The following is an 11625-nucleotide window of genomic DNA, read 5'->3' as shown; positions in this document are numbered from 1 at the left end:
AACCGACTGCGCCACCCAGGCGCCCCTGGAAATCTCATTTTTAAAATAATAATTCTTGGAGAAACATGGGTTACTTGTATAAATTGCGCCAAGACTAACTTACCTCAGGTAAAATAACTCATTGACAGGAAATGAGCTGGCCCCCCCCCCCCCCAAAGACATACCTGAAGCCGTCAAGGTCCCAGGTGTGGCTTAATCACAAGGAACAGGACAGGGAAATTAGGACAGGGGGCTCCCAGCCGACCTGCAGCCACTCTAGACCTGTCTTCTTCTGTTTGGAAGCGTTTTTTCGTATGTGGCCTGTAAAGGTCATTTGCACTAGGGACGCTGCTGAACTGTCGCAGTGTGCAGGTGAATTTCGATGCTGAGGCGCAGCAGGGTTTTCCTCAATTAAAAAGGTATCTATTAACCTTTGCTGACTTCATTATATATGTGGAATTAAAGAATTGTTCCAGTTCTACCTGGTAAAATGGACTTAATGAAGATGCAAATAGCTGCAACACTATTAAAAAAAATTTATTCACTTTAATCAGCTCATGCTCCAGGCAAAAGTAAGGTCCTAATCGAGAAAATGAGAAAATCTCATTTAAGGATTTAAGGAGGATTGATTTCAGGCAACTTAAATCGAGACGCAATTAGCGGGGAAGGTCCCTTGGCCAGTCATGGGGACAAAGGTCTCATGGATACGTGGTTCGTGAGTTCGAGCCCCACGTGGGGCTCTGTGCTGACAGCTCGGAGCCCGGAGCCTGCTTCGGGGTCCGTGTCTCCCTCTCTGTCTCTGCCCCTCCCCCACTCCCTCTGTCTCTCTCTCAAAGATAAGTAAACATTAAAAAAAGTTGTTTTTTTTTTTTTTTAAAGTTGATCAGTTCTTTCATGCTGTATCTTTCCTTGGTACAGCTAACTATTTTAACAAGATTAGGCACTCTTAGGGCATTAAATTATTACCCTGCCTTTCCTGGCCCAAATTCACCAGAATAAAGTTGAGCAAATGACCGGTTGATTTGTACCCAAGGAAGAATACAGCCTGCTTAACCCAATCCAAGAAAGATTGTGGTGAAGAGTGTCACCAGTATCAATAAAGACCGATAGCTTTTGGACAGTTCCCCGCTCTGGGAGGAAACGTTTGCCAGATGTTACCTGGAACCCATAAGAGCTCACACCTGGATTTGTTCGTTAAATTTTGCAGTCCACAACAGTGGATACGTATGCTCCAAGATGACTTAGGTCTGAACTACACTATTCACACCACGCAGTTGTTTAACGTATGTTTACCCACCTCCGGCAATGGGGAGCTCAGGTCATCTTTGGGCAGCTCTGATTATTCCTGGAATTTAGTGCCCTGGCTTGTCTACCCGTTTGGTGCACTTTTAATCTTTGGAGCCATTGAGACAAACCAGTAGTTCAAATTTGTTCATGAAAGATGGCAATGTTTTAAGAAATAACTTGTAAAACATTAACTGCCTCTTTCACATATCAAAGGCCCTGAATCTCCAGTCCTCCTGGTCAAATATCCTTAGTTTATATGCCTGGTGTATCTGTGGAATGGTTGAGTCCATTCCCCATCCTGAGGTTAAAGGATCATGCCCACAGCCCAGCACCTTTTCTCCAGGTATGGGTGGGGCATCTCTCTCTCTAGGTGTCTCTTAGGTGTCCCATGAAAGCAGCCCGTGGGTTTTGCCAGTCTGGTCACTGCTGCCTCTGCTGAGCTGACTTAAGATGCTTACACTCTGTCCACATGTTTAACACCGAGTCCTTGCTCTTTGAACTTGGGGCCTTATCTTTCCTCTTCAGTCTTCATCTTGGGAGGTCTCTTTTGTGGTTTAGTGCAACAGTGTACTTCTAGTTGACAAAATCTCTTTTAAGCACTTCCTGTGGATTGTTACGTAGGTGGGCATCCAGACCATTTTGGATCTGATTTAGTCACTCAACATATAGTGCCCCCCTCTTCATGTCACTGGGACTTCGATAGTATACTAAAAATGATTGGTCAGACATGTGACCTGGAAAGGGGTGGGGAGACTGAGGAACACCAAGCTATCCTGGGAATTCCTTTCCTTGGGGACTCCCTTCCAGGAGATAACCCTTAACACTTTTACCGTTGAAAAACTGACCAGCCTTGTCTGTGCAGTTTCCAAAGCACGTGACTCATCCTCCAGATCGGTTGACATGAACAGGTTCTCACTTCCCAGCCACTCTTGGGGGCAGCTTGTCTTCAGTTCTCTAGGACCTTGGAAACCAGGAAGCTCAGGATCCGTTGTGGATTTGGGGAGTTTTTAAATGCTGGAGTTGGTGTCAGCAATGAAAACCAGAAAATCGGATCGATACTTGTTCATCATCTATTTATTGTTCATCAGATTTATATTGTGTATCATTAAAACTTAACACATGTTCTTTTTAAGAGCGAGGTTGCAAATTTTACTCCTTTTTTTTTTTTTAATTTTGTTTTCAACGTTTTTTATTTATTTTTGGGACAGAGAGAGACAGAGCATGAACGGGGGAGGGGCAGAGAGAGAGGGAGACACAGAATCGGAAACAGGCTCCAGGCTCCGAGCCACCAGCCCAGAGCCCGACGCGGGGCTCGAACTCACGGACCGCGAGATCGTGACCTGGCTGAAGTCGGACGCCTAACCGACTGTGCCACCCAGGCGCCCCAACAAATTTTACTCCTAAAGAGATAGTGCTTTTAGGGGCCTGGGGGATCCCAGTAAAATCTACGTTCACCAGGTGAAATAGGAATGTAATTTTAAAACAGAAAATACTGGCATATTTTTTAATCAAAAGGATTTCAAAAATAGCGTTTCAAAGGTCTAAAAAGGTGTCTTTGTATATCCTCTCTGGCTGCCAAGAAGAAAGTCTGCTTCTGTTTGCCAGTGTTCCGCATCTTGTCTTTCTGTCCCTACACCCCACACGGAAGCCAGTGCCCAGGGCCTGGGCGGACAGTGATCGAACTGGCCAAAGCAGATTTCACCTTGCAAATGGATGTCAACAATTATTTTCTCTTGTAGCTTCAAAAACTATTTTAATGGCAGGATCATAAGTCGTGTCATCGAAATGGTGACATAAAATTTAACTAGAAATGAATTGCTTGCTGCGAGAATCTCCTGATGGCGCTCTAAAGCTCAGCAGTTTCGGGGCACCTGGGTGGCTCAGTTGGTTAAGCGTCTGACTTCAGCTCAGGTCATGATCTTGCAGTTCGCGAGTTTGAGCCCCGCGTTGGGCTTTGTGTTGCCAGCTCAGAGCCCGTGACCTACTTCCGATTCCGTGTCTCCCTGTCTCTCTGCCCCTCCCTCACTCATGCTCTGTTTCTGTCTGTCTCTCAGAAATAAATGAACATTAAAGAAATGTTGGGGCGCCTGGTTGGCTCAGTCGGTTGAGCGTCCGACTTCGGCCCGGGTCATGATCTCGCGGTCCGTGGGTTCGAGCCCCGCATTGGGCTCTGTGCTGACAGCTTGGAGCCCAGAGCCTCTTTCAGATTCTGTGTCTCCCTCTCTCTCTGACCCTCCCCTGTTCATGCTCTGTCTCTCTCTGTCTCAAAAATAAATAAATAAACATTAAAAAAAAAAATTAAAACTCAGCAGTTTCTTCCCCGTTTCCTAAATCGTCTCTTTACTTCTGTTCTTTCAGCCCCTCACCTGTGATCAATGAACCCCAACTATGTGTAAAACCAGTGTGCTTCAGATGTTTTTTTTTTTTTGAGTTAGTATATATTTTAGATCCATGTTTTTAAAAAAAATTTTTTTTTAATGTTTATTTCTGAGACAGAGAGACAGAGCATGAGTGGGGGCGGGGGCAGAGAAGGGGGTGGGGGGGACACAGAATCGGAAGCAGGCTCCAGGCTGTGAGCTGTGAGCACAGAGCCCGACGCGGGGCTCGAACTCACAGACTGCGAGATCATGACCTGAGCCGAAGCTGGACGCTCAACCGACTGAGCCACCCAGGTGCCCCTAGATCCACATTTTAAGGACCTGAAAGTTGGTGGCTTCTAGAAGCCATGTGTGTGCATACATATTGTATGTGTGTGTATTTTCTATAAGAAGGATGTATTAATAATTCCTAGGCTATATTCATTATGACGAATACAGGCCAGAGCTGGCAGTATTTCCAGGATTTAAAACCTATGAAGAGGGGCACCTGGGTGGCTCAGTCGGTTAAGCATCTGGCTCTTGATTTCAATTCAGATTAGATCTCACGGTTTGTGGGGTTGGGCTCTGTGCTGACATCGTGGAGCCTGCTCTCTCCCTCTCTTTCTGCGCCCCTCTTCCCCACTGTCTGTCTGTCTCTCTTGAAATAAATAAAAATAAATATTAAAAAAAATATGAAAAATGCTCTTCCTCTCAATAATAATAATACCTGACAGTGGCTTACTTAGGTGTTACCAGGTAAGGATGATTTCTAACAATTACCCCATGATTTTCCTCTCCTTTTGAAACGCGGGGCTCCAGAACTGTAGCCATAGCACCACTGGTGACCACTGTGACTTGTGTGCTCCTGGGTACTTCGGGAAGGTGACTGGCTCAGCCAGCGACTGCTCCGTGTGCGCCTGTCCTCGCAGCCACCCTGCCAGGTAAGCCCGCGCCACTGTGCCCGGAAGCTGGGGCTGCTGCCATTCTCGGCCTTGGTTTCCAGGCTTTTAACTAATACTCTCTGTGTGTTGAGAAAGGCTGATTTTAAGAGAAAGTGTTCATTATTACAGCATTTGAAGAGAACCTTTCCAAAAGCAAAGTACCTGTGTTGGTATCGGGGTGTTAAAGTGGAATCCATGAAAGAAAATACTTTCAGGTTTTATTGTTTATTTTATTTATTTATTTTTCAATTTACTTTTTTTTAACTTACATCCAAGTTAGCTAGCATCTAGTACAACAATGATTTCAGGAGTAGATTCCTTAATGCCCCTTCCCCATTTAGCCCATCCCCCCCCCACAACCCCTCCAGTAACCCTCAGTTTGTTCTCCATATTTAAGAGTCTCTTCTGTTTTGTCCCCCTCCCTGTTTTTATATTTTTCTGCTTCTCCTCCCTTATGTTCATCTGTTCTGTGTCTTAAAGTCCTCGTATGAGTGAAGACATGATGTTTGTCTTTCACTGACTAATTTCACTTAGCATAATACCCTGTGGTTCCATCCACGTAGCTGCAAATGGCAAGATTTCATTCTTTTTGATTGCCGAGTAATACTCCATTGTGTGTGTGTGTGTGTGTGTGCGCGTGCACGCGTGTGTGTTTTACCACATCTTCTTTATCCATTCATCCATCGATGGACATTTGGGCTCTTTCCATACTTTGGCTATTGTTGATAGTGCTGCTATAAACATGAGGGTGCACGTGTCCCTTTGAAACAGCACACCTGTATCCTGTGGATAATGCCTAGTAGTGCAATTGCCGAGTCATAGGCTAGTTCTAATTTTAGTTTTTTGAGGAACCTCCATATTGTTTCCCAGAGTGGCTGCACCAGCTTGCATTCCCACCAGCAGTGCAAAAGTAATCCTCTTTCTCTGCATCTTCGTCAACATCTGTTGTTGCTTGAGTTGTTAATGTTAGCCATTCTGACAAGGGTGAGGTGGTATCTCATTGTGGTTTTGATTTGTATTTCCCTGATGATGAGTGAAGAGGAGCATTTTTTCATGTGTCGGTCGGCCATCTGGATGTCTTCTTTGGAGAAGTGTCTATTCATGTCTTTTGCTCATTTCTTCACTGGATTATTTGTTTTTTGGGTGTTGAGTTTGGTAAGTTCTTTGTAGATTTTGGATACTAATCCTTTATCTGATATGTCATTTGCAAATATCTTCTCCCATTCTGTTGGTTGCCTTTTGGTTTTGCTGATTGTTTCCTTCAATGTGCAGAGCTTTTTATTTTGATGAGGTCCCAATAGTTCATTTTTGCCTTTGTTTCCCTTGCCTCTGGAGACGTGTTGAGTAAGAAGTTGCTGTGGCCAAGATCAAAGAGGTTTTTGCCTGCTTTCTCCTTGAGGATTTTCATGGCTTCTTGTCTTACATTTAGGTCTCTTATCCATTTTGAGTTTATTTTTGTGTATGGTGGAAGAAAGTGGTCCAGATTCATTCTTCTGCATGTCGCTGTCCAGTTTCCCCAGAACCATTTACTGAAGAAACTGTCTTTATTCCATTGGATATTCTTCCCTGCTTTGTCAAAGATTAGTTGGCCATATGTTTGTGGGTCCATTTCTGGGTTTTCTATTCTGTTCCATTGATCTGAGTGTCTGTTTTTGTGCCACAGGTTTTATTTTCTGAAGAATAATTATAGCCTCCAACCTCTGTATCCAGCGTACCTGGAGATGAATTGTTATTAATTTTATGAATGTCGATATGAAGAATTCCATTCCTGTTTAATGTAAGGGGGGGGGGCGGTTAGAATCTGTATATGCTGGTGAAATGATGAAATGCAGAAATGCTCCTTAGTAATGAGACTGAGGCTAGCTTCTGCCTGAACTCGTGATGCTCATATTGGAGTTACCTGAACACAAAAAAGAACCAGAGGTTTTACGTGGAAATTGGAATATCTATGAGACCTCTATGGCTTGTATGAAATTGTAATTCATAAATAACATTTCATCATTGCTTAGAATGTTTGACAAGGCATTGAACATGTATAGATTGAATACCAACTTTTGGTAGGCTAAAATGAAGTTTTCTTTTTTAATCGTTGCTTGCATCTTCTTTTATTGTCCCCAAGTAAGTGAGGCTTGACGGTGAGTAACAAATGAGAGGTGCTGTTAGCCTCCCTTCTAAACTACCATGCATATAGTTATTACTATTAAACTTTTTGGGTTAAGGGGCGCCTGGGTGGCGCAGTCGGTTAAGCGTCCGACTTCAGCCAGGTCACGATCTCGCGGTCCGTGAGTTCGAGCCCCGCGTCAGGCTCTGGGCTGACGGCTCAGAGCCTGGAGCCTGTTTCCGATTCTGTGTCTCCCTCTCTCTCTGCCCCTCCCCCGTTCATGCTCTGTCTCTCTCTGTCCCAAAAATAAATAAACGTTGAAAAAAAAATAAAAATGTATATAAATTTTAACTCATTAATTCTACTTCTGTAATCAGAGCTGTAGAAATATTTGCATATGTGTGCAAAGATGGATATATTTTGGCATTGCTTATACTCACAAGCAATCACAGGGGAAACTGAAATATCTACTTACAGGGAGCTGATTTTTATATATCGTGGCACACACCTACAAACACTGAGAAAAGAATAAGGTATATCTGTAGGTACTGAGTTGGAAAAACGAGCAATTAAACTATGTAACTGGGGGCGTCTGGGTGGCTCAGGTGGTTAAGCATCTGACTTCGGCTCAGGTCATGATCCCACGGTTTGTGAGTTTGAACCCCATATGGGACTCTGGGGTGACAGCTCAGAGCCTGGAGCCTGCTTCAGATTCTGTGTCTCCCTCTTTCTCTGCCCCTCCCCTGCTCATGCTCTGTCTCTCTGTCTCTCTCAAAAACAAATAAACATTAAAAAATATTTAAAAAAAAAACTATGTAACTGAATGTATAATATGCTATTTTGGAAAAAAATTCATATCTACATGTGTATCCATATACATATGGATAGCTCTTTCCATATCCAAACTAGCTCCTTCTAGTTTGCACATTTGCGTACTTTTGAATATTTTACTTCTTCAATCTAAAAAGGTCCTAACCACCCCCAAGGTGCACAGTAGTAAGAGACAGGGTGTGAACATCCCTGTGAGCTCTGCATCTGAGAGACCCTCACAGACATGCTTTACTTTGCTTATATCTTGTTTCCATTGAGTCTGTTCCTTTAGTCTTTAAGGAGGAAAAACAAGTCCGAACTGAAATGGGGCTGACCCTGAACCCTGTCACTCATTCCGGAAACTCCCACAGGTCAAAAACACAGGCTACCCCAGAGGTTTTTTTCCAGTGGTTTGCAAGTACCCATCTTAGCCTGTAGATGGCGCAAGGGGCATGGATAATTGAAAATGTGGAGGCAGGGGTTGTGGAAAGGAAAGAGCCAAAAGCTGAAATCCCTGAGAAGATCTGAGAGGATTATTAAATTTTGAATGGCTCTGTCATTTTGCTTCTAATGGCCCATCACATGGCTCCCTACTTCGGGTTCATTTATTTTCAGATGGCGCCCTCCCCCATGTGCAGACCTTGCCCTGCTGTTCCTCCTTGCTGCCTTTCCAGTCAATTACCGTCCCCGGGCACCTGTCAGGCTGCATCTTCCGGTGCTTGCTCAGGGTCTTGCACAGCTCTCTCCAGTCCCCTTTCCATCTAATAAGCCAGGTGATAATGCCCTTCAACCTCAGAACAAGACCCTTTTCACCTGGAAAGCTTTCTTGTTCGGTGACTAATTTGCTGTAATGTGTGTGATCGTACAGATTCGTTGTAATCTGTCAATTCTTGGCCTCTGCGCCCACACGATTGTCACTGGCTGGGTGGTGTGAGGAATATCTTTTGGATGTGACAGATGCATGCGATAGTGTTGGTCACATGTTTGTTTCCCTTCTTTTTGCCCCCAGTAGATTTTAAGCCCTAAAAAGGTTGTCTGTCTGGTGTAATCACTTAACTTTCAGAGCAATATGGAGTATCCTAAGACTTATGAATAAGTGCCATAGGCAGATTTGAAGCTGTGGATCTAAGAATTCAAAAAACTATGTTTTTTCTTCTAGTTTTAGTCCCACTTGTGTCTTGGAAGGTGATCACGATTTCCGCTGTGATGCCTGCATTCTGGGCTACGAAGGACAGTACTGCGAAAGGTACCCGGGGGGGGCTGTTTACCATGCGGAAATCGCTAGGTGCGTCTGCCCCGTTGATGCGTACAGGGCGTATTTACTAATGGGATTTGGGAGGTGTTATCAGTTTGGATGGGCATGACTGATACGGGACCTTATTACTATTCCAAAACAGCGTCTACGTAAAACGTAGAATGAGGCAAATGGGCCCACGTTCTTTGTATTTTATTTGGCAGAAATGACCGCTATCCTTGAACGAGAGTTGGTGTAATATACCAACTTGCTGCTGTTGAAACTACTGTCTGTACTTCTCTGCAGGTGCTCCTCAGGCTATCACGGGAACCCTCGAGCGCTGGGTGGCACTTGCCAGCGGTGTGACTGCAGCCCCAGTGGCTCTGTCCACGGTGACTGTGACCGCAGGTCCGGGCAGTGTGTCTGCAGGCCAGGCGCCACAGGGCTCCGATGCGAGGAATGTGAACCGAAGCACATTCTGCTGGAAAGCGATTGTGTTTGTGGGTATTTTCCTCCTCTAAACCTTTAAAGATTTTTCTCTCTCTCTCCAATGTTTCCCTGTTATGGCACCTGCAAGGATAAAGTAGGCGTGTCTGCGAGCTATCTGAGGAAATGACAGATGGACTCTGAAAGGAAATACATTTGGCATTCATTGCCATCGGTCCAAGTCAAAGACAAGGAAACACACTCTGAAGTTTGGAGCAGTAGAAGGAAACATGCGCCCCGCCTGGGATCCGCGCTGGGCATCAGTTGTTCCTTTCTGTGTGACCCCGAGGGAGTCACCGATCTGATTTGAGGCTTAAAGGCATCGCCTGAGAATAGGGGCTCAGCACTTCTTGCTTCCCTCCCATCACACAGGCGGAAGGGGGAATGTCCTCTGCCCACGGATGTCATTACTGCAGCATGGCTCGTGCAGATCCATGAGAAAACGTGCAGACGGCTGCGCATCAACTTCAACTTTCTTTTTCTTCTAGCTTGTGATGATGAATGTGTGGGTGTGCTGCTAAATGACTTAGATAATATTGGGGACGCCATCCTTTCCGTGAACCTCACTGGCGTTATCCCTGTCCCATCTGGAATTTTGTCAAACCTGGAAAATACAACGAAATACCTCCGGGTAGGTACTGGGAATACGGAGGTGGGTAGAAAACCTATGTCACTGAGAGATGGGAGAGTCGGTGGGGACAGTATTCTGTCCTTCTGTCTGTCTGCCTCATCAGTGTGGGAGTCTCGCTCCTGGCATCTAGGCTTCCTACAGTGTGATCAGGGACTTCATCATCCACACGCTAACCTGTTCCCCTGTGGGACCACTGTGAATTGTTTGACTTGTGGGGCGCCTGGGTGACTCACTCGGTTAAGTGTCCTACTTGGGCTCAGGTCATGATCTCGCGGTCCAAAAGTTTGAGCCCCACGTCAGGCTCTGTGCTAGCAACTCAGAGCCTGGAGTCTGCTTCGGATTCTGTGTCTCTCTCTCTCTCTCTCTGCCGTTCTCCTGCTCGTACTCTGTGTCTCTCGCAAAAATAAACATTAAAAAAATGTTTTTAATTAAAAATAAATAAATAAATAAATAAATAAATAATAAATTGTTTGACTCGTTCCATGAATGCCTCCATAAAAATTCCTCCCCCATGGTCCTTCTGCCTTTTGGGAGAAGACAAGTCCCCTTGCTCCTCTTTATGACAGACCTTTGGATATTTGAAAGCAGCTGTCCTGATACAAATACAGGAAATAAACCTAGACGTATCTTCTTTAATGCTGGAATATGCTGATGATCAACTGTTTTCTGTAAATGTATTATTCTTTTTTTTTTTTATTTATTTTTTTAATTATTTTTGTTTTCAACGTTTATTTATTTTTGGGACAGAGAGAGACAGAGCATGAACGGGGGAGGGGCAGAGAGAGAGGGAGACACAGAATCGGAAACAGGCTCGAGGCTCTGAGCCATCAGCCCAGAGCCTGACGCGGGGCTCGAACTCACGGACCGCGAGATCGTGACCTGGCTGAAGTCGGATGCTTAACTGACTGCGCCACCCAGGCGCCCCTTTTTTTTTTTATTTTTTTAATGTTTTTTATTTTATTTTTGAGAGAGAAAGACAGAGTGTGAGTGGGGGAGGGGCAGAGACACAGAATGCGAAGCAGGCTCCAGGCTCCGAGCCGTCAGCATAGAGCCTGATGTAAATGTATTATTCTTAACTGGGTTTGTGGGGCACAAAAGTTTCTCTTCCCCAGAAGGTATCTAAACATCTCTGGGAGTAAATCATAGTTTTATGATTAGTCAGACAGGATCTGGGTCAAAAAAAGGAATGGGAAATTAAGAAATTGGCTTAGTGGACAGCTTGCTAACTGTAGCATTTTTAATTCTAAATTTTCTTCTAACATTTATTTTTGAGACAGAGAGAGACAGAGCATGAACGGGGGAGGGTCAGAGAGAGAGGGAGAATCCGAAACAGGCTCCAGGCTCTGAGCTGTCAGCACAGAGCCCGACGCGGGGCTCAAACTCACGGACCGTGAGATCATGACCTGAGCCAAAGCTGGATGCTCAACCGACTGAGCCACCCAGGCGCCCCAGTAGCATTTTTAATTCTAATTGGAAAAAGTGCAGTTCTTAATTTTGCTTAAAACCTACACGTTAGAGTTTGAGATAGTCAATTTATTGTGTCATGTGGTAATGAAAAGGATTGTCATTCCTGAATGCTGTGTTTTTAGATAAAAGCCTAGGCATGTGTTTGTGAACACTGCTTCACCCATCTGCTCGTCTTCTCTCTATAGACATAATGGCCATAAAGAAAGGTTAGGGAACTCTCAGAGATGTTTTTTCACATTATTTCTCCTGAAATGGAAAAAAAAAATGTTTTTGAAAGGTGAAAATATTCTCCAAAAAAAAAAAAAAAATAGAAAAAAAGAAAGCAATGTTTA

The 11625-nt window shown here is 44.5% G+C and overlaps 1 protein-coding gene across 1 annotated transcript in view; it reads left to right on the top strand.

Annotated features, from left to right (window-relative positions):
- Positions 1–11625, top strand: part of LAMA1 (laminin subunit alpha 1) — a 168353-nt gene that overhangs the window by 107368 nt on the left and 49360 nt on the right. Inside the window, exons 30-33 of the mRNA XM_040479369.1 lie at positions 4443–4564; positions 8635–8721; positions 9016–9209; positions 9684–9826. Coding sequence (XP_040335303.1) covers positions 4443–4564; positions 8635–8721; positions 9016–9209; positions 9684–9826 — 546 coding nt within the window. The remainder of the gene's footprint in view (positions 1–4442; positions 4565–8634; positions 8722–9015; positions 9210–9683; positions 9827–11625) is intronic.

This window comes from Herpailurus yagouaroundi, unplaced genomic scaffold (genome assembly GCF_014898765.1).
Source record: "Herpailurus yagouaroundi ecotype Mexico unplaced genomic scaffold, PumYag 142, whole genome shotgun sequence".
NCBI lineage: Eukaryota > Metazoa > Chordata > Mammalia > Carnivora > Felidae > Herpailurus > Herpailurus yagouaroundi.
This window is presented reverse-complemented; position numbering and strand designations above follow the sequence as displayed.